This window comes from Camelus bactrianus, chromosome 12 (genome assembly GCF_048773025.1).
Source record: "Camelus bactrianus isolate YW-2024 breed Bactrian camel chromosome 12, ASM4877302v1, whole genome shotgun sequence".
Lineage (NCBI taxonomy): Eukaryota > Metazoa > Chordata > Mammalia > Artiodactyla > Camelidae > Camelus > Camelus bactrianus.
The window spans coordinates 20,310,684-20,334,886 of NC_133550.1; the positions used below are offsets into that span (position 1 = coordinate 20,310,684).

The 24,203-nt window shown below is 37.3% G+C and overlaps 1 protein-coding gene across 4 annotated transcripts in view; it reads left to right on the forward strand.

Annotated features, from left to right (window-relative positions):
* Positions 1-23,858, forward strand: part of NELL2 (neural EGFL like 2) — a 288,103-nt gene extending 264,245 nt beyond the window's left edge. For all 4 annotated transcript variants that reach the window (XM_074374993.1, XM_010964165.3, XM_010964166.3 and 1 more), the window contains 5 exons: positions 2,084-2,224; positions 11,078-11,271; positions 12,702-12,878; positions 14,303-14,527; positions 23,147-23,858. In XM_074374993.1, the coding sequence (XP_074231094.1) occupies positions 2,084-2,224; positions 11,078-11,271; positions 12,702-12,878; positions 14,303-14,527; positions 23,147-23,197 (788 nt within the window). In that variant the 3' untranslated portion in view covers positions 23,198-23,858. The remainder of the gene's footprint in view (positions 1-2,083; positions 2,225-11,077; positions 11,272-12,701; positions 12,879-14,302; positions 14,528-23,146) is intronic.
* Positions 23,859-24,203: the final 345 nt, after the last annotated feature.

Genomic DNA, 24,203 nt, shown 5'->3' on the forward strand with positions numbered 1-24,203 from the left:
GTTACTGCCAAATTACCAATGCTAATGACCAAACTCTTTTTAAAAAGAGGTAATCTAAACCTCCCCCTCATGGCCTTTTTCCAATAAACTCACTTTAAAGCTTAAATTCATGGACAAAGCTTTTGTCCATGCAACTAAGAAATGACATAACCAATTTGCTGCACCATTTGGGTTAGAAGAAAAGACCATGTAAAGCTGAAATGAACATAGCATTTTCGTTTCATTTATAAACCAGAGGTTCATCAGTTAGGGAAGCCGCTGAAATACAAATAGGCTCAGTAAATTTACGAGACCTTAGGAAATGGAAGCAGACCACATCAGCCATGTGTCAGGAAGTCAATGGTTAGCTGGTTTGGCCTCTAACAATTATTTTGACAACAGGAATTGCCGGCAGTAGCAACTGACTCTTCAGAAGGGGAAACAGAGGCAAGCCATTCATAATTCAGAAACAATGTTAAAATTTTGCAATGATATAAAATATTTATTTATTTATTTATTTTACTATTACCTAATCTAAAAGAACAGTTTGCACCTTGTTTTAGCGAAGGAACTCTGGGCTTATCAAGAAGTAAATAAGTGATGGCTTATTTCTATTTTTTTTAACTTATTTATTCACTTTTTCAAAAATTATTCAAAAATGTGTCTCTTTCAAGATTGAACAAAGGAAAAGAGAAAATTTAAAAAGAAAATGAAAGGAATATATACTTCCAAGAATTTGGAGTCAGACAACACTGAAATACGAAAGCAGTAAATACTGCGGAGCTGGAGTGGATTGTCTTGGGGGTGGGGGTAGAAAGGACTGTAAAAAGCACCTGATCTTTCCTTCAACGTGAGGAGCATCATGCTGGTCGCTACAGCAGGGACTATGACGAGGTGTGGGAAGCATGTGAGAAAAGGTTATTCTTGGCAAGTGGAACCTGCAGTCATGGCAAAGGGTTGTCAAGATGGATATTTTTGGCAGCTCTGATGGTACAGCACCATCAGATCACTTAGCGACGTCTAAGTCAACCCCAAAGCACCTGGAAGGTAGATAAGAAGAAGGGGACACTCTGTAAGGCGACTCTAGGACCTCTCTGTGATGAATTAAAGAGATCTGGGTGGGCATCAGATGTTCCCATTAATCAACAGACTGAACAAGAAGAATAAAGGGCTTACAACACTTGGGAATAGTAATAAGCCACTGGAGGAGATGTATGAGACTTAAGGTACATACTCTGTTCAAACAAGTTTGCCAATTTCAGCCTGTGTCTCATTGTATGGAGTGTATGCCTACATGTTAGGCAACTGTGCACTTTTAGGTGACCTTGGTTAAATCCCATAATTTCCTTTGCCTCATTTTTTTTTCATATGTCCAATATGCTACCTACAAGGCAAGATTTTTTTCAAGAATTGAATGAGGTAATATATGTAGAATCCATTAAAAAGTGACATAAATGGGATATATTCTTAAACATATGAAGCATGTTGCTGCATGAATGCTATTGCCACATACTGGAGATTGGGCTGATAGTGATTTTAAAAAACCCTAAAACCTCAGTGATTTAAAGCAAAAAGGATGATTTCTTGCTCATACTGTATGTCCACCCCATGTAGAGGAGGAATCACGCAAGAACTCAGGCTGATTTGCAGAGCTTCTGGAAGTTGCTGGTCATTGCGAGGGAGGAAGGGTATGTGCGAATCACACACTGCGTCGTAAAGGCTCTGCCTGGAAGTGACACACGTCACTCCCTAATTGGCTTCAGGAAGTCACAGGGCACCCTTAGCTTATGTCCAGAAGAAGGGTTGTAAGTATTTGGTGAGCAACGCTAACGACTACCACAGACGGTTTCTTTCCAGTTTCTGCAGCTGGATGACTTTTGGGACAGAGAAGCTGTCTAGATGCCTTTCCTGTTGCTGATATCACTGCATTCTTTCTGTATCGCTTTCAACAACCAGGGAGACTTCCTTGATTTTTGTGTTTTCTCAGTTTTAAGTATTTGGTGGCACTAAATATTTTAATTGCCATCTAGCAGAATATTTTCGTTTCTTTGAGAGAAAGGCAGCAGTTGTCTAACATCCCATTTGTCTTTTCTTTCCCAAATAGACATTGACGAGTGTTCTGATGGCTTTGTTCAGTGTGACAGCCGTGCTAACTGCATTAACCTGCCTGGATGGTACCACTGTGAGTGCAGAGATGGCTACCATGACAATGGGATGTTTTCACCCAGTGGAGAATCGTGTGAAGGTCAGTACAAGGAGAAGACCTCAGTCTTAAGGTTTTGAACTTGAGGGCGAAGCAGTGACATGTAAACAGTAGACATTGATCTAGTGTTTAAGTTATTGGTGATTTTTGCCATGTGTTTATACAACAGTGATGGAAAACGTGTTCAGATCTAACTTTTGCTTGCTGATTATGATAGTTAATTGATTTTTAGATAATTAAGCTTGCAACAGTGAACCAATTCTCTATGGATTCTTGAAACTCTTGAAGGGTGTTTTTTAGAATAAATAAACCCATAATATCAGATAATTTTTTTTAAATGGCAACATGTAAAACTCTGACCCAAAAAGAGCTATAGAAAAAAATAGATGAGGAGAGCAGAATAGAGGGAAAATGAGGGAAGAGGAAATGCAATGATCGTATGGCCAAGGAAAGCATAATGCATGCTACTCTGGGCTGTTCCTAATGTATCACTTGCCTGGCCAAGTCGGAGATGTTTAGTGAATGTTAGATCCCTGCTTCAAAGAAGATATCAGTGTAATAGGAGTGAAAATTCAATCAGATTATATTCAATTATTTACCATTAATTTTGACTTATTTTCAGTGAATTGACACTCTGCTTCTTTAGACCCTCTATTATTAAGGGCACATTTTTTAGAAGGTGGACAAAGTAAACAAAGCACAGTGAATAATTGCCAGGGAAGCCACCCACACCAAGAGGATTTGCCAGGAGAGTTTGTCACAGGATTGGAAAACAAACCTCAAGAAGTCGTTATTTTCTCCATTGGTGTTTACACCTCATAGAGTAACAGCCTGGGAGAATGATGCGGCTAAAATGACACAGTCAATGAAAGCCTTGGAGAATCTAGAGTAATAGTACTTGTCACCTAAATGATGAGATGCCTTTTATCCTTGGGCCTCAAGAGGGTTTCACGCAGAGAAAAGTGAAACAGACATGGGTGACAGATGCCAAGGCTCCCAGCGTGCTTTGCCAGCGGCTGCACCGCTCGGAACCCTGAGCAGAGGGTTCGTCTGGATTTTCACGTGGAATGGAATGCTACTGCGTTACCAGGGGCTAAACCTTGGCATTTGCAGACAGCCCCTTAGCTGTGGTCTGGAGACTTCATCTTGCACTTGGTGGATGTTCCAGGGTGCGTACATCCAGCCCTGAAGAGAAAGCCAGGAACCACAGATTACAGTTCAAGAAGCAGCTCAAACAGTGTGATTTTTCTCTTCCCTGATAAACTATGTTGCCTGTACCCTGTAGTAAATTATGAGGAAGAAATCTTCAGTGCTACTTTTTAAAGATTGTCTTTTATTTTAAGCTACACACACAATGAGTGTAAGCTGATTATAAACAATTCAAATCATACAGAAATATATAGAGCAAAGCTGAAAATGTGTCTTTATTTCATGTCCCCTTTTCCCCATCCTTCTCACTTCTGCTCTAGGGGTAGCCTGTCTTTAATTTTGCTTGGTGTCCTTTTCTGTGCATCAGAATGTGACTAGAAAAAAAGATACTTCTGCTGACATTCTGCTTTCCCTATCTTTTAAATTTATGACCCCATATCTCAAGAGGGCTATGTTGGTTATCTACTGATGCATGACAAATTACTCTCAAAACTGAGCAGCTGAAAACAACAAACTTTATCTCACAGTTTCTGTGGGTAAGGAATCTGTGCACCTTAGCTGGATGCCTCTGGGTCAAGGTTTCTAATGAGGTTGCAGTCAAGTTGCTGGCCAGGTTATGGTCTCATCTTGAAGACTTGTCTGGGATGGGACTGGGGGGAATAGGACTCTGTTTCCAAGGCCACTTATGTGGCTGTTGGCAGGCCTTGTTTCCTTAACAGGGGAGCCACTCCACGGGGCTGGGAGCTGGCTGCCCATGAGAGAGCTGGTACCCAAGATGGCAGCCCCAGTCTTCCCATAACTTAATCTCAGGTGTGACATTCATCACTTCTCCTATAGTCTATTTGTTAGAAGTCAGTCAGTAAGCCCCGCCCACAGTTAAGGGGCGAGGACTACACAGCTTGTGAATATTAAATGATGAGGATCATTGGGGGCCATCCTGAAAACTGCCTACTTCAAGCACCATCAGCATTGCTCAGCATTTCTGTTTTATTTCTTTATTTACATTCCCCTGTACCTCTCTGATACAACCCATTTCAGACCTTCTCCAGTCTCCTCAAATCTTGGATGCCACTTCCTTTCTCTTCATTCTCTGTTGATAACTCAACTTCTTATTTACCTGAGGAAACAGAAGTGCTTCACTTTTCCACCAGGGGCTGTATTCGCTTACCCTCATTCACGTCTGTAACTGCTGCTGTCCCTCCCGCCTGTTTCACCGAATGAAGTTTTATTTCTCTTATCAAAAATTGCGCGCTCCATTGTACCTGACATCTCATCCTTTCTCACCTACCCGAGGTCTTTTCCATTGTACGATCCACTTTCTCTTCCAAGTCGTAAGTACTCTTTCCTGCTGCCTCTTATCAGCTTACAGCCTGGAGTAGCACCCATCTTTTAACAACGAAACAAAAATAAACAAAAAATAACTTCTCTTGACATCACCTGATTCTCCAAACACTTCCCTTATTTTTCTGCTCCCTTTTAGAATAATTCTCTTTGAAGGGATCTTCTGTACTCTGTGTCTTTGCTTTCTTGCTTCCAGGGAGGCGCTAGTCCCACTGCTCCAATGAGTGCTCTCCTTTCAAGATTACTCACAGCTCCCACCTTGCCAAATCCACTGGTCCATCACCATCTCCTTGCTTGACAACTTAGGCATTTGACCCAGTTGATCATTTCTCCCTCTGGAGACAGCTTTCTTCACTTGGTTTTAAGGATGCCACCCTCTCCTGGCTTTCTCGTACCCTACAGACCTCTCATTTCACTCTCCAGAGAACTGCCATGTTTAGGTGTCCCAGGACTCTTGGTAGTCTCCTCTGTCCATTCTCAATCTCCAAATCAACCAGTTCCACAGTTTAAAATGATGTCTGTATATTCCTAGGTCTTTTCTTCTAGCTGCAGATTCGTGTGTGTAGTTGCCCACTAGGTGTCTCAACTTGGACTTCTTAGACACCTCGACTTGATGACTAAAATAAAACTCCGGATTTACTCTCTAAATCCTAGGCCCCTAAACACAAGTGCTCCAGCCAACTTCTTGCAGTCATTGTTTCTTTCTTTTCTTTACACTTCATATCCAATACGTCAGTAAGTCTCAGAATTTCAGTTTTCAAAATGTATTCGCAATCTTACCATTTCTCACCATGTCTACTGTTACCATGTTGGTCTAAGTCATCATTATCCTATCATTATTGACCACTGCAGCCGTCTCCAGACTTGTCTCTCTATTTCTGCTCTTGACTCCCATAGAGTCTTTTTTTCTATAGCACCCAGAGTGATCCTTCTAAATCTGACGTTAGAGTATGTTACTCCTCTGTTCAAACTCCTGGAGCCTTCCCATGTCTCTCCAGAGTAAAATCTGAACCCTAAGTGATTTACAAAGGCATGTATATGATATGGGTACTTGGCTTTCTTGCCGCCTCTCAAATATCCTGGCTGATTCCCTTTTTATGTGCTGTTCTTTTTGTTTGGTTCCCCCCTACCTCCCACATCTTTGCATACTTCTTAGTTCACTTAATTTAGATTTCCTCTAAAATGGCTTCCCTGAGTCTCCTGACTTAAGATAGCATCCTACCCCAATACTTCATTTGCCCTGCTTCACTTTTCCTCCTGTAAAGTATAAGTTCTCCTGAAATGATTCCATGTATTGTTTACTTGCTTGTTATCTGCTATTGAATGTAAGCTTCAAGAATAACAGATTCTGTTTGCCTGTCACTCACCAGTGCCTAGAACAGTGTTTGTGACATAGCAGATGATAGGTTTATTTGTCTAATGAAGAAGACAATAGTTAGATGATAGATAGATAGTATTTTAACCAGAAGTAGGTTAAGAACATAACCTATGTTAGAAGCAGGTATTTAGTATGATACACGGTAGTTATATAGTGTGTTGGAAGTAAATATATATGTGTGTATATAATAGTTATCAGGACAAAATGATAAAATGTAATTAGTACATTAATTGTTGTCCAGAAAGTAACATGAAAAATTAAACTAGCCATTGAAATAATACATGATAAAGACAAATATAGGGATGTAAAGGATTCTGTGAAATGCCTATGCAGAAAAGGCTTTTTAAGGAAATTTCATAAATGCAGAAGCAGTGAAAAATTTATTTTTAAAAAAACAAAATTCTAGAAAAATGATTCTATTATTCCAATAGAATTTATAATGATTATCAGAAAAATCTACTCTTCCAGAAAACGATGTGCTCTTAAGGATTTTAAAAGAACCCACCTCTGTTATAAAAAAGAGAGAGAGAGAGAGAGACTAAAATGCTTCTTTTTAACATCTATGCATTTATTGCAATTTCCGTGATTTGTAGAATTTTAATATTAGTATTTAGAAGGATGCAGTTATATAAGAGTATGATTATATCTGAGCAGGTTCCATTTTTCTGTTGCTGGGGGACAAAAAAGTGTTTCAAAGTGGGCAAAGCCATAGCAGTGGGTTTATAATTTACTCTGAAGTATAAGATTCATATTTGAAAACAAGAATAAATAAATGCACACTGTTTCACTACCTTTCCGGCTGTGTAATCTACAACATACATGTTTATAAGCTGCATTCATACAAAGTGTCTGCTGTTTAGCTCATCCATGTACTTCGGAGGTATAGACATTTAACCCCCAGGTAATGTGCAAGGGTACTATTTTCCTTGTTCATATCATCATTTCTAATATACCCGGAAATTTGTCTCTCTCTGAGAACAAAGCCTAGTGTTTTTTTTCTGCATAAGAATATTTTATTTTTATGCCCTTTATTATTGTTATTTCCCTATATTGCTTTAATTTCTGGATTGTCTTTATGCTTGGCGAGGTTTTTTGAACTTGTAATAACAACAACAAAAAAGCGTTTATAGGGTAGCATCTTTTGAGTATTACGTTCAAGCCAGTTACTATAATCAAGAAAAGGGACAAAAATAAAATGATTCTATTTCTAGTTAACAAGTACTTGCTAAATATATGCACAGGTACCTTGAGGTCTTTTACCACGCATCTGCTGCGTACAAATGTAAAGGAGGTATGGCCACTGCTCTCAGCTTGGAGTAGAGATAAAGTATGTACAATAAGAGTTGTCATACAAGAGAGAACGTGGTGAGTTTCTCAGTGGAGGAGAAAGCTACAAAACTGAAACTGATAAATGCCTGAGAAAGATATAAATTCAGAGCTGTAAGGAAACAAAGAGAGAAATTATTTCCTGTTTGGGATCAGGAAAGGCTTGAATGTCTAGCATTGTTTCTGGACTTAAGTGTGATGTGATTATTGGCAAGTTGAGATAGAGAAAGAGAGTGCAAGCAAAGTAGCTTTAAATGCCTTTCTAAGAAGTTTGAACTTGGGTCTGAAGGTCTGTTTTTGAGAAAGGGGATGATGAAAGGGTATCTTCACCAGCTCCGGGTTTTGGCCCAGTGCTATTTTCTGAGCTCCAAACCCATATATGCCGACTTACTGGACAGGTCTGCCTGGAAGCCCACAGAAAGTATATTTCATCATGTCTTAAACTAAGCCATGCCTTTCCTCATCTCTGCCACCTGCTTCCTCTCCCCAGCAAAATCTTGCTCTTCTTTCTGTCTACAGCATCCACCAAATTTTCCAAGTCAGAAATCTGAACATCATTTATGACCCCTCTGTCTCCCTAATCTTTGAAGCCAACAGATCACTAAGTTGCTTTATCTTTGATGTTGGCTTAGAAGATTCTATCTTTGTTGTTTCCTTCCGTCATCCCCACTGCTGCTGATCAGTGCAGCGTTGTGCCTGGGCTCCCAGCTGGGCGCATACCTGTCCAGCTGTGTGACACTGGGAAAATTATCCAACATTTCTATGCCTCAATTTCCTGATCTAAATAATAACTGTACCTTTAATGGTTGTTGTGAGGATTAAATGAGTCATTATATGAAAGTACTTAGAGTCTGCTATATGCTAACCATTATACAAGTGTTTGCTTTAATTATATGACCATCTCTTGTCTGGAATACTGAACAGCCATTAAGTGATCTCCTAGCTTCAAGCTCTAATCCACTTAACCCCCTCTTCCAAAAAGAAGCCAAAGGAATCTTTCTAAAATGAATATCTATCTGCTTATGCTTTTTTTTTTTTTTTTTTGCTATTCCCTAAAATGACATTTTCTTCTCTTTATAAGGTTCAGAGTTCTTACAACATGACTTTAAACTGAGCCTAGGGAGCCTCTTCTGCTGCATGTCTACCCCCTCTGCTCTCCTGGACAGTCAGGTCATACCAGCACTTCTGATCCTCTGACACATCTTGATGGCTCTGCACTTTGGGTCTTCACACACATCATTACCTCTGACTGGACCACCCTGCCTCCTCTTTGCTTGGCTAAATCTTATTCATAATTTAAGTGCCACACCTGGAGAATGTGTCTGTGGGCAGGAGAAAGATCCAGAAGGAGCCACAAATGTGGTAGGAAGCAAGTAAAGAAAGCTGATCAGGGAGAGGGACTGAGCTGTGCCAGGGCTGCTGCTGGACCAAGTTCAACGGAATCTGTAAGCTTTGGCAGCATTATTTCTTCAATCGCTCACTAAAGGAGTTGTCAGTATTTTTAAAGTTGGAACTTACACATACTATAGTAATTTTTCAAAGCAGAATATACACCCTTTATGTATATGTCATGTAGGAATCTTACATTATGATAAAGTGATACGTAAAAGTGAGTCCCAAAATTGTATACTGTCATTCAATGGGGAGTAGTCTCTGCGTTGGGAAACCCAGTGTAGATAACAGACAGGAGAGATGAGAGGAGTTCAAGTTAATTCAAGGCTCATAGGACAGCAAAAGGTCATTATTTGTCCATTATCATGTTACATATTTCTCCAGTTGTAAGTACATGCCGACCATTGTTGTAAGCAACTTTTTACTCTATTTCTTTATTGTTAATGTACTTTATTTAAGAACATCTTCTCTTCTTTGTTTTCTACGGCAAATCCAAGGACTCTCTCTGCCTTTAGCCAAACAAACAAACAGACAAACAAGCAAACAAACAAAAAGACCTGATAGCAGAGCTTTTATTTTAGATATCAGGCAAAATGAGATGATTGCAAAAACCCAGCCATTGCCATTAATGGAATAATGTCCTTCAAGTAGGTATTTAAAGGGTTGAATATATGTATAAATGGAGTGGACGTTAAAAGAATAGTAGGAAGTATTTGTAGAGTTTGTGGTCAAAGAGACCAAGTGACTATGGTTAATGTTTTTCCTGCTTACCATAATTCCTAATTATAAGAATATTTAATAGAAGACACAGATCAACTCATCAAATACATCTGATTAATCTGAATAGACTAAATATAGACCTGATTTATAAAATTTCATTTCCATTACCCAGAGAAAATTATTTCTGATCTGAATATATATATATATATAAAGTACCAATGTACTTTTTAAAATGCTTAATATACCCTCATGCTGGGCAATAGTTCATTTTTCTATGATTATAAACAGTATTATCCTTGACAAATCAAGCTATAATAAAGTTTACTGTAGTTATAATAAAAACCTTTTCAGCTATTATCCCAATTCATTGGTTTTGTTGAGATAATTAGTTAGGAACTAATAAAAATCAAAGTACATAGATAGAAATATATGATTTATTTTCAAGAGTACATATATGACAGTACTTAAGTATTTAAGAATTTAAATGTGGCTAAAATATAATCTTGACTAGTCCATGTCTTCAACAATGTTAAAATCAAACCATTTAAGGAAGATAATTATTAAACTGTCTATAATTTTGAAGGAAAATCAGTGTACTGTTCCCCTAGTTAAAAGCTGTGTATTCTATCTTCTCTCTAACCCACTTTTCCTGCTGTGATTTAATTCTGTCTCTCTTGACCTTTACTCAGAGGAAACCAGTGAAATGGGAAATAACTCCTCACTGCCACTCACACAATATCCCTGAAATGTGTTTTGTCTTGTGACCTTTAAATGACAGGGATAAATAAAATGAATCACATCTCCTCGTATGGACCTGATCTGTGGGTCAACACATGTTTGCTTTTAATCTGTATGAAAATGCTTTAGGCTAGGCTTGCCAGGGAATAGGTGAGGTCGGGTGAAGAATGGGCAGTTGCCAACTGAGTCAGGCAGGAGATGAACCAATGATCTGAAATGGAAAAGTTAAGAAGTCGAGGATTCTTTGTGCGAGAGAGGTGGTGAGGGGCAGGGTGTAAGGACAGTGGGAAAATTCCTGGACTGTTAGGGAAACAACACCGAGACAGAACACTGGAAAGAGCTTCCAAGTGGGTGACACAGCTGTGAGAACAGGGCTTGAAATTGAATAAAAATGTCTCAAGAGTCCAATGATATTTCATCTCCCACTAAGAAAGGATTTTCTGTAAGCACCATTTTAACATTGAGGGTGATTTCCCCAATTTAAAGAAAAAAATTATAGGCATGTTTAGAATTTCCACTGCCAAACTGTGTGTTTGATAAATTGAGTCGTATTCCTAACTTTCAGAAAGTATAAATGTTTCATAAAGCCTAATGGTATTTACAGAGATACACAAGTTGAAAATCTAGCCAAGGTTATTTGGTGTTTGAAATCCAGCATGATAATATTTTCCTGTGAAATCCCTAGGTCATTAACATTGCTTCAGTCAGCATTTAACAGGCAGTCCATGCTGGTGAGATGAAATTTAATTTCTAGTTGAATGCTTTATGTCAGGAGACAACTTGCCTGATCGCAGTTGTTTGAAACTGAGCATGTTCTAAGCACATGGCCTGCTGCCTTCTCTTGGCTGTAGATATCGATGAGTGTGGGACCGGGAGGCACAGCTGTGCCAATGATACCATTTGCTTTAACCTGGATGGTGGATACGATTGCCGATGTCCTCACGGAAAGAACTGCACCGGGGACTGCATCCATGATGGAAAAATTAAGCACAACGGTCAGATCTGGGTGTTGGAGAATGACCGGTGCTCTGTGTGCTCCTGTCAGGTTAGTATAAACAAAAGCTCTTAACCATTTTTATCGAGGCATAATTTGCATACATTTCAAGTGTATGACTTGATGAACTTAGACAAATGCATACATCCATTTAACCATCATCACAATTAATATAACAGAACATTTTCATCTACCCAAAATGTGGCGTCTGTCCTTTCTTAGTTAGTCCTGTGCTCCCAGCCTCAAGCCAACACTGCTTCCAGTTACTATAGATTTGATTTGTATTTTCTAGAGCCTCATATAAATGGAATCATATAACACAGTTGGCCTCTGTGTCTGCAGCTTCCACATCCATGAATTCAACCAACCGTGGATCTGGATCAAAACTATTTGGAAAAAAATTCCAAAAAGCAAAACTTAATTTTCCCTGTACCAGCAACTATTTATGTAGCGTTTACACTGTATTAGATATTATAAGTAATCGAGAGAGAATTTAAAGTACACGGGAGGATGTGTATTGTTTATATGCAAATACTATGCCATTGAGCATCCATGGATTTTGGTGTTCTCGGGCATCCTGGAACCATTGTCCCGTGGATACCAAGGGACAACCATGCATACTCTTTGTGTCTGGCTTCTTTCTCTCTGCATTATGTTTTGACCTTCATTTATATTCATTACGTGCGTATATCCGTAACCCATTCCTTCCTACTACTGAATAGTATTCCCTTATATGGAAATACCACAATGCGTTTATCAATTCATAGGACAAAATTCTGTTTCTAACTATGCTAATGTTTCTATAGCCACAATATCATACTTGAATGAATTCATAAATGAAGCCAGAATGGACGAGCTATGGCCTATTTGGGTTATATTTCAGTTTTAGAGAGGTGTTCTGCGAACCCAGTTGATAATAGACATTTAAATTATAGTTAAGTGAATAATACCAAGGATTCAGCTGTTATTAAAGAAACTGATAACAGCTTGTACAAAAACATAAGGTTAAAATATTTCTAGAAACTTGATAGTATATAAAACTTGTTGACTAGCTACATGCCCTCACACAAAACAAAATTTAATTAGTATTCAAATTACTATACTGGTAAACAAGTACATATATATTTATATAGTCATACACAAATTTACTTACACATAAGGACCACGCAGTGGTTATCATTTTATACTGGTTATTTCTGAAAAATTTATTTCCAGTCAAGTCACTTAAAGAGTAATGTGTGGAAAGGAAATTGGAAGTTCTCCAGCTTGGGTAATTTCTGTGTGCTAGCTACAAAATGGAATTTTAAAGAAAATCAGTTATATTGGGTAAATAGTGTGAGTTCTCTCAACTTCCAAATCAACATCTGAGATCATATATATTATGTATATAAAGGGACAGCCACATACAGATTCACACATACGATGTTAGCATTTTGAGAAACGGAGGCTTTTGGTAACTGCTTTTGTCCCTTTTCATACAGAATGGATTTGTAATGTGCCGACGGATGGTCTGTGACTGTGAGAATCCCACGGTGGATCTTTTCTGCTGTCCTGAATGTGACCCAAGGCTGAGCAGCCAGTGCCTCCATCAAAATGGGGAAACCTTGTACAACAGTGGCGACACCTGGGTCCAGAATTGCCAACAGTGCCGCTGCTTGGTAAGTTCAGCTCCAGGAAGTGCAGGAAATGTTCAAGCCCAGAGTTGAAAGACGAAGGCAACCCTGCCCTGCCCCCTCCACCAGTGTTCAGTACCTGCCCATAGCACTGGCAGTTACAAAAAGAGAACCTGGTTAGGGTGACAGCATGATAGAACTTACGCATTCTGGACCTGAGAAGGAGTGTCCGGGTGTAGATGTGGTACACCACGTCATGTTAGTCTTCAGAAATACCTCCAGAGCTCAAAAATGGCTTCCCCAATCCCATTCAGTTTAAGTTTACATAGAGACGGTTATGAACAGAACAGTGACATCCAAAAAACTCATTTTTTCCAAGTGGACCTTTTGCTAGTCCATTTCTATTACGTATGTTCGGACTTAACAAAACAAAAACAAAAAAGCATACTTTTGTCTCCTAAAGATTGTTACCATCAATACTGTTCTGGGAGGCACTGTGTTTTACATATAATACGAATTTGCAATAAATACTTATTAGAATATAACTGAGTTGTCTGTATATATTTATGCAACTTCTACTGGAAACAATAGGTAAAAAAGAAAATAAAGACTTGATTAAAAAAAACAAAACCCACCAATCATTTTTTTCGTTTGGCCGAATTCCTTGTTCCTTTTTAGTGGTGTAAATGAAAAGAAAAATTTTCTTCCTAGAAGAAAGTTTCACAGATGCTACTTGAAAAGTTGTGGCTAGTTTCTGTTTGTGGGAGGGCGTTTATAAGGCATCGCTCTTCTGTTGCTTTTCTTTTTTATACTTTCAACCCCAGAATCGATTGAAAGAGCAAGGTCCGTTTCTGTGCCTGAAGGCTGCTTCCCTCCCCAAGACCAAGAGATGCAGAATTACGAAGAAAATAGGAGACAAGTGGGAACTTAATTTTAAAAAGACCCAATTCACACAATTTCCCCACTCGGAATAAAAAAGACTGAAATCCGTTCCTAGTTTTGTTTTGTTTCCAGTATCCCTACACTGAGAAATGTCAGATTCCCTTTGTACTTCAGTTTATTTTCTTGTAAGTGAACACACTTTCTTTTTGCAGAAGGGAATAAATGAGAAGGTAGGGGAAAACAAGAATGGGGAAAAAAAAAATCTCTTAGGCAAAAAGCTAAGTGAAAACCTCTTCCGTAGTAAACAGTGCTCCTTTGTCATGGGGAAAGAGAGAGGCACACGGATTTGATTGTTTTAAGAGAAAGGGTTTTGGCTTTCCTTGATTATTGTTCTTGTTTAACCCTTGAAGACTGTTTTAAAATCCTTCTGCAGTACAGAGCTCATCACTCTGACAGGGCTTTTGCAGATTCCCTGCAAGATTTGCAGCTGTGACTATAAATGTCCATCAATTAAATTGAGTTCTCTGTAAACACTGTGCTCCCTGCCTCCCTCTGCCTCTGCCCTTGTGCACCTGCTTTCCTTACAGCAAGGGGAAGTGGACTGTTGGCCCCTGCCTTGCCCGGATGTGGAGTGTGAATTCAGTGTCCTCCCAGAGAATGAGTGCTGCCCGCGCTGTGTCACCGACCCTTGCCAGGCCGACACCATCCGCAATGACATCACCAAAACCTGCCTGGACGAGATGAATGTGGTTCGCTTCACTGGGTCCTCTTGGGTCAAGCACGGCACCGAATGTACTCTGTGCCAGTGCAAGGTAAATCCCATCATATTCAGGCAGGGACCCCTTGGCCAGCCGCTCCCCGGGCTCACAGATGTTCACCTGGCCAATAGGAAATAGGATCCTATTTATTGTTCACACAGAGATGGGAGGAGGGCCACTTGGCTTTATTAGTGCCAAGGCCGACTGTCGCGTGCATCTTCTGCTGCATATTCAGGGAGAAGGAGGCGGAGGTGCATGGTCAGAAACCAGAATGATCGGTTTTTTGTATCACCAGAACAAAAAGAACCTACATGAATTGCCCTGAAGTATCTAACTGTACACATCTTTCAAAAAAGAAAAAACGACAACACCAAAGTTCATGTTTCTTTCATGATCGAAGACAATTTTATTTTATTGATTTTCATCTTGTCCTTTTATGAGCTAAGTTACTGATAAGAGGTAAACATATTACGTTTTCCAAAGTGACAATCAGTCTGGCAAAAATGGGCATGTTTCTTGGTTTGTTGTGGTCAGTTACATTGAGTTGAAAATTTAAGATCTATTGTTTACCATATTTTATTTCTACAGTTAGAGGAAAATCACTATAGTGACTTTTCTTTTTATTCTCATTAGAAAATGGAATTGGATCTTTTACTTCAATGAGGACAAAAAGATCAATAATGTAGGCAGAGTATATAGAATTCATAGGTGGTGACAAAATTGAAAGCATTCTACTTGATTATTGTTCCTACAAACAACTCATTTACTGGTCATTGTACTTCATAGTCAGAATTTTGAAATCGACACGAAAATTAAGTAAATAATCTGAAAAGCTTAACAACAGCAAGAAAACCAACATATCAGATTTTTCCCAGCATAGCACAGCCAGGTGTCTATAACTGCTCTATTTTTTTAAGAGAGCAGTTCCATTAAATTTTTTTTTCTAGTAGAGCAATTTAATTCAGATTCACTCAGTACAAATTTCTTACTGGAGTGGCTTGATGTAACAGGGCAAAGAAATACAAAACGATTTAAGTTTTGAGGTACTGTTATCTATTTCAAACCAAAATTTCTAGTTCTTTCAATCAATGCAACTTGTCAATCGAGCAAAGCTTTTTGAGGGAACATTTAATGCAATTTTCTAAAAGTGCATTAGCATATTTGAAAGTTACTACTACTACTACAAGTTGCTAATAATATAGATGTAATGTTGCTTTAATATACATTTAACGTGAGTGCATTTAACAGTGCGTATCTGGAAACTTCAGCATTAATGACCGACAGGGAAATACTTTCTGACATGTAATTACCAAATAGAGTTGAGTCCCCTTACACTCTTAATCTAACTGTTAGATTAATGTTCTGAGCAGTGACAACAAAAATATATACCAGGTGATGGAATGAAAACCACACCAAATATCTCTCAGATATTTGCAATAAGAAAAATGCATTCAGTAATAGGCAGAAAAACATCAGAGTGATTTCTGGGCTAAAGAGTGTGAATGAGCTTGTCGTTCACTGCCTTACAGCAACTACCAGGAATTTTTTGGCTGGTGGTAGGAAGATATTCCAGAGGGTGTATTTTGGCATTAAATTCATTTCTTGTCAGATAAGTACCAATCCTCAAAAGTTACTATTTGATGCCATTCGTCTTTTACCTTCTTATTAAATATGAGTTATAAAAATATGCTCAATGTTACCAAATGTATCCCTAATACTCATTTTATTATGTTTACTTTGTGCTATTTTAAAAATAAAATTTATGCCAAACAGGCTAGAGATACTGCATTGGAGGTGAGCATTCTTCACGATCTGGTGCTTTCAGAGCACCATTTTTACCTATTGTCTCCTCATCAGACTGCTTCTGAGTTATTCGTTCTAGTCAATAAATATACATTGTGTAGGGTATTTTGCTAGTGCCTGGCTATAATGATCAGCAAAAACAGACACAGTCGTTCCTGGAAATTATCGCCTGGTGGTCACATGTGGCTGTTTAAATTTATTGAAATTAGGTTAAATTCAAAATCTAATGCCTTAGTCACACAAGCCGCATTTCAGCTGCTCACGTGTGCTAGTGGCTGTCATGTTAGACAGCACATGTAGAGGACATTTCTATCATCAACAAACATTCTGTTGGACAGCACTGGTCTGGAGGTGAAGAATGTGGGGTCTAGAGTCAGGATACCTGGATTCAAACCACACTAGTAATGGTCAACTACACTAGTAATGTGACCACAAGGTACATTTTTTAACCTTTCTGTGTGGCTCCGTTTTTCTTATCTGAAGATAGGAATAATAATATTACTTACCAAGGAATAATGGTAGTGCCTACTTGAGAACATTGCTGTAAGAATTAAGAGAGAGGATACACACAAAAAGTTTCCTACACATTTCACATACGTTGAGTGAGCGCTCAATAAATGTTGGCTTTTATTACTATTGGTTGTGGAGTAAGTCATGAAACAGACCAGATAAAGACAACATTTCACAATAGTGAAATAATTGAAGTATGGAAAAAATTAGTTTTATGAGGCTGGAGCTCCTGGTTGCCTTCAGCTATTAGAAACAGTAAACAAAGTTTGGAAAGTGGACATCTGTACTAAAATTAGAATGGATAACTAGATCTATCTATGGAAAAAAATACCCCATGAATGGACAACGTTATAATGAAGACTTTAATATATGATCAGGAGAGCTTTGCAAATCAAAAGAGGAAGAAAGGACCAGTCTATAAATATTGGAATGACTGAACAGCAAGTTGAGGGAGGTAATTTATATATACTTTTATGTTATGTATCAAAATAAACTCCATGTGGGAAGTGCTAGGTATTAAAAATAAATCAAGACAAAATGTAATCAAATATTTATCAAAATTCTAGAAGGGAGATTCCTTTTCTAATTTAAAAGTGATGAAATACGCCTCAAAGAAAATTTAGAGCTTCTATATATAAACAAAATTAGCAAAACAAAGTTACAACCAGAGATGGGAAAAATACTTTCAAGAGATATGATTTTTTTATTAGATTAAAAACATATGAAAATTAATATGAAAGTACTTATTTCCCCATAAATAAATCAACAAAGGATGAATAAACAATTCACTAAAAAAAACAGAGCTACTAAAAAAGAGAAAATCATTCAGCTTTTAAATAATTGAAACTTAAATTTAAAATAACATAATGAATCATTATTTTCACATTCTACAGCAAAAAAAAAAATTTCACAATAATTTCTAATGCTGACAGAAATGTACTGGAATTGTAGTTCTTATGCAATGTCAGTCACATTGAAAAATACATGTCAAGGGCCACACATACACCTGCTTGCCCACTCCCCATCCCCATGGGGAAATATGCAAAAGATCGTGTTAATCCTGCTTCTGAGAATCCAACCTAAAGAAATAATCTAAAATATGGAACAAGCCATATGCATTACAATAGTCACCTCAACATTAATTGGCATACAGAGTCAAGGAAGAAACCAAAATAGAGAAATGGTTACCTAACAATAGAAATACAGTTAATAAATTATGGTAACTCTATGATATAATATATAATATATCAAAATTATTATTGTATGTAATTATATAATTATATTATTCAACCATTCAAGTACTAACAATGCTTATCATAAAAATTAAGATTAAAAATACTATGTATGATTTCATATACACTTTGATTACAAGAAAGTTGAAAATAAAGGAATATAAAGTGATTCCTGCGAGGATATACAAATATGGATAGTAGTGGAATTTTAAAATATATTAATTTTATGAAGATAATTTATAGCCATGTATTATGTATACATATATAACTACATGTATTATATATACATGTATTATATCTATAATACATATAATTTTAAAACAATTGATATATTAATAATATATAATATAGTGAGTGATTGATAAATAATAAATATATTAAATCTAAAAATAGTAAAATATTTTATACATCATATATATTATACAGAAACATTTTACTGAAAACCAAAAGTCAACTTTCTTCTATCTTGATTTTTAAAGTTTAGTTTGTAAAGAGTGATGATGACTTCTTTACCAATAAATAGAAACAGAAATAACAGGATGTTAAGGAAACTTACTGTGTTATATGTAAAAATAATTAGATTTTATAATTAGTTATGACAGTAGTAGGCAGTTACTATTCCTAGCAATCTGACTAAGTTTCAGTGGTACACCTTTTATTCTAATTTTGATCAAGGTAATGTTTATTAAGGTGAAATGCATAGTTATTATGTGTATAATTTAATGAGTTTGATGAATCAAAATATTGAATATTCCAACACTCTAGCAAGTAATTTTTTGTCCTCTTCCAGGCAATACTTCCCATAGGACACCTCAATTTTATTTCCTTGTAATAAATATATTTTGCCTATTTTAAATTTCATATAAATGGAATCACACAGTGTGTACTCTTTTATGTTTAATGGTGAAGTTACCATTTTATCATTATGTAATGTCCCCCCTTATCTCTAGCAAGGCTTCTAGACTTGAAGTCACTTTTGCCTGGTATTCATGTGGCCACACAGTATATTGTTTTGATCCTTCCACTTTCAACCTATCTGTGGTTTTATATTTAAAGTACATTTGTTATAGTTAATGTATAAAACTCCTTACTTTTTTTATCCACTGTGACACTGTCTTGTAATTGAAGTGTTTAATCTATTTACATTTAATGTAGTTTTTGACATTAGGGCCACCATTTTGGCATTTGTTTGTTACTTATTCCATCCATTTTTTTATATTCCTAGTTACTCATTCCTTCCTTCTTTATGTTTAGTAACATTTTTTTACATTATTCAATTTTAATTGTTCTTTTAGATTCTTTATAACTCTTTATATTATTATTTTAGTTGCTGGTATAGGGATTATAATATATTATTAATTTTATTACAGTATAATAGATTTAATATTATACCACTTTGTATAAAATGTTAGAATTTTGGAATAATATGATCTCATTCCCTTAGCCTTTGGCCTACAATAATCATATATTTATAACTATGTATACTATAAACCCTAAAAGTCCGTATCATTATTTTTGCTTTAATCAGTCAGATATCTTTTAAAGAAATTAATGGAAGAAAAAATGCTGTATTTTTAATTTTACGTTTGTATTTACCCACATATTTATCATTTGTGGTTTTCTTCATTTCTTCTCACACATTTGAATCTCCATCTGTTGTCATTTATCTTTAGCTTCAATGACTTCCTTCAGCATTTTCCATATTGCAGATATACTGGCAATAAATTCTCTCAACTTACAATTATCTGAAAATGTCTTTATTTTTGAAGGATATCTTTACTAAATAAAGAATTCAGGATGGACGGATTTGTCCCAGCACTTTAAAGGCGATGCTCCATTGTTTTCCGTTTTCTCTTGTTTCAGATAAGGATTCAGCTCTCATTTGTGCTTTTGTTCCCTCATGTACAGTGTGTCTTTTTTCCTGCTCTGTCTCCTTTCATGATTCTTTCTTTATATCTGGTTTTTAGAATTTTGACCATGATACACTTAAGTATTGCGTGTGTGTGTCTTTGTTCTCTTTGGCTTTTGCTAGGCTTTTTGAATATCTAAGTTGAAATTTTTTTCACCAAATTTGAGGAAAATTTGGCCATCATTTTCTTTAGATATTTTGTCTGCCACAGTTTCTTCCTCTTATTCTTCTGGGAGTCCAACTGCATATGTGTTATATGGTCTAATACGATCTTGAAGATCACTGAGGCTCCATTTTTATTTCAGTCTTTTTCTCTTTGTTATAAAGATTAGATAATTTCTATTGTTTTTTCTTCAAATTTACTATTTCTTCTGCCATCTCTAATTGCTGTTAAACCCATCCAATGATTTTTCATTTCAAGTATTGCACTTCTCAGATTCGGAATTTTTATTTAATTCTATTTCTAGTTTTATTTCTCTGCTGAAATGTACCATCTTTTTTCATTCATTATGCCCATTTCCTTTTTATTTTTCATCTTTGTATGTATTTGTAATAGATACTTTCCAGTCTGCTAATTATACTGTTTGGATAGGAATTGAGTCATTCCTATCCACTGCTTTTTTTCCTGATGAAGAGTCACTTTTTCCTGTTTTTCTTCACATGTCTAATGATTGTTATGGTTTCCTGGATGTCAGGGATAACAGGGTACGGACACTACATCCTATTTGTTTTCTCTGAAGACTATTTATTTTCGTTCGAGCAGATTGCAGATTACTGGCTGATCACCTTGCACTTGAGAGGCTTGGCTCTACATTGGGTAGGTGGGTCCATCCTAGATGCGGCCTTAGTTCTACGGTGAACCTCTTAATCTTGAGACATTGTTTTACTCCTAGTTTTTGCCCTTTGGGGCTTTCAGTGGAAAGCCTGAATTTTTTATCACTTCTTTCTAACTTGGCGAGACACAGATTTCAAACACTGCTGCCCACAGTGAGCAGCATCTGAAATCTCCGCTCAGATCTTTCAGACTTCAAGCTGGGACTCTCTGATTGTCTCTTTAGAGTCTCTTCTGCAGTTGGAAGATCAGCCAAGGATTTGAGGGGAGTTTATACGCTGATTCGCTCCCTTTTTCTCAATATTTTCTCCTGAACTTCCAGCCACTCTGGCAGCCCTCAGGGTTGTCCTCTGACATCTGGAGCCTATCAGATGGTGGCTTTCTGCTTGAGTTATAGTTATCCTAAGACTAGGGACTGCCCTAAAGGAAAATGCCAAGTAAAAATGAGTCTCCCACAGTACCTTTTCCTTCTTTCAAAGATTGAAACCCCCTCCGTGTCTGCCTACTTCTGGTTACTGTGTTGCTTTAAATAGTTTTTATATTTTGTCCAAATTTTATAGTTATCTGTCAGAGGGTTAGTCTTATATAAGTAACTATGTCATTACTGAAACTGGAACCCCAATGGAATATTTTACTAACCTTTCTTGTATGAACTGTGTTTCCCTGATTGAGGAGCTTCCAATGACATAGTCTGTAGAGCATCCATGTTGCTATAGCAGAACGTATTGACATGGAATAAGAAAAACACTACTGGAAGATTTTGGAAAGTACGCAGTCCCTTCCTAAAACATAGTCTTGGCCACCATACTAATGATTTTCCCCCCATAGGGTTCTAATGCTAGTTTCACATACTTAACGACAGAAGGCTCCAGAAATTCTCTCTGCTCAAAAGCCGTACAATTTGAGGCGCTGATATTCTCAGGAACTGGTACACCCCTCACTTCATTGGGTCAATGGATTGGGAAACACCATGTAACCAGGTTATGGTCAGAAAACCTCTGGTTCTGAACATAAAGAAAGAGCTTTAAAATATGGCTAGAGATCCAGAAGATGGTTGTCACACTCTTTTGCCCTCAGACTAAGAACTCTGCTTAATAACAGTTAAGAAAGGGGATTAGGTTTAATTGATCATGTTCTTCATGGATATCGACTGGCTTGTCCCTCATTTCATCAGCGTCAACAAAGGCTAAAATATCCAAGTCCTTTCTTAAGTTTTATCTTAGACAGACAGACACTTTGGGTTTTACCACATTAAAGTATAAATACATTTTCAACCATCTAAAGTCAATTATCTGAGAGAATATATCAAACAGGAGATGGGTTTTAGAATCAGGCTAGCCTGAATTTTAATCCTAGCTGCACCATTTTACTAGCTGTGTGATTTTGGAACATGATATTGAAGCTTTCTGATCTTCAGTTTCTGAACCTAAAAAGTGTGACTGTTAATAGTGATCCCATTGAGAATGCTGTGAGGTTGAAATCAGATAATGTATTTAAAGTGCCTGGCAAAGTGTCTGACACAGAGTACGCACTCCAAAAGTAGAAGGGTATTATCATCTTACGGTTGTGGTAACAATATTAGCATGATCATTATTGTTAGCTAGCTGGTGGGAGAAGGTAAGAGGGCAAGGAATTAGAAGAGTAAGACACAAATCTCTTTCTTTTCCATAACAGACTACACTATTTGGGTATTTTGTTATAAAAACTAATTATGCATATCTGGCCCTTCCCTGACTATTTTTCTTGCCTCACCTCTGCACAGTTTTCTTCACCAAGTTAAAATTCTCACCCAGACTGGACCTTTTTTTGGTTTCTTTTCACTATAAAGCCTTCACTCTTTCTGTTCCCTGTGCTCTTGGCCTTCCTTTTCACAGAACTGTCTTGAGTTCTTGGTTTAAATATCACTTCTACAGAGAAGTCTACACTGGCCGCCCAATCTAAGTAGCCAGTCTCGTATTAATCTCCTGACACCACCTAGTTTGTTTCTTTTCTAGAACTTTTCACATTTTTTGATTGTATGTTTGCTTGTCAGTCTTCTCCTCCCAAAAACTATTAGCCCTGTCCTGTGAGAGTAGTGACCATGTCTGCTTTATTCATCAGTCTAGCTAGGGCTGGATTTACTCAATGCTTGTTTTGTCAATGAATAAATGAAAGAACAAACGTCATCTGAGGGAGGCCCACCCAGTAAATACAGGTGGCCTATCGTTTGCCACAGGTAACTGGCCATAGTTGGAAAGACATGAAAAGTGATTGGGCCTTTGAACTTTCAGGGGCACATATGTAACAAACAAACCATTCAGTTGTGATGGGTACCAGTCAATAGGTGTGAGTATTTACCAATAGCTTAAAAATTCATACCATGCTTTTCCCCCTCTTTTTTCCTCTAGAATGGCCACATCTGTTGCTCAGTGGATCCACAGTGCCTTCAGGAACTGTGAAGTTAACTGTCTCACTGGAAATTTCTGTTTGAATGTTCTTTCATTAAAAAGACCGAAAAAAAAAAAGTTACAACTTAAAGTGGATGATTTGTGGGCAGCTAAGTGCAGCATTGTTAATAGCTGAGTGAACTTTCAATTATGAAATTTGTGGAGCTTGAGAAAATCATAACAGGAAAATTCCTGGGGCAAAACCTAGACCAGAATCCCGCCTCCTCGGCGTCTGACATCAGCATGTAGAGAATGGGTGTGGAATACACACCGTGACATCAGGACCGCTGGATGCAAAGCCCGAGCTTCTGGGAGATTTGAAAGCCTCTCGCCTCACTGGTGCAGCGAATTTTCCCTTGATCAGAATCTTCACGAATCAGTTCAGTTCTTCACTGCAAAAAATAAAATGCAAGGCAGTGAATGAATTCTATTTTCAGAAGCAAAGCGAAGGAGCTATAACATGTTATCTGTACAGTATACACTCTGAAAAGAAATCTGAAACAAGTTATTGTAATGATAAAAAAAATAATGCACAGGCATGGTTACTTAATATTTTCTAACAAGAAAAGTCATCCCTTTTTCCTCGTTTTACTGCACTTACTATTATTTGGTTGAATTTGTTCAGTATAAGCTCGTTCTTGTGTAAAATTAAATAAATATTTCTCTTACCTTATCACGTGTCCGAGTGTCTTGCTCAATGTGTTCCTTTTTTCCCACACATGCTTCAGCCTATAAATTGCTTTCTAGTTCTGCTGATGAAAACTCCTACCACTGCCAAGCTGAAAGGTGATTGTCACTAAATTATATGCCTAACCAGGCCGTGCGATGGATGCCTTTGTTCAGCCTCTGTGGATTCTCTCAGTCACCTCTCACCCTGCCTTGTATCCTGGGGGCTGACCTCCATACATCGTATTAATAGATTCTCTTGTCCTCTGGATTCTGATTCGGTTTGACCAGTGAGGACAACTGGTAGGATATCAGAAAGAGGAAGCTTGGATATTTTTTCTGCTGGCTCTTT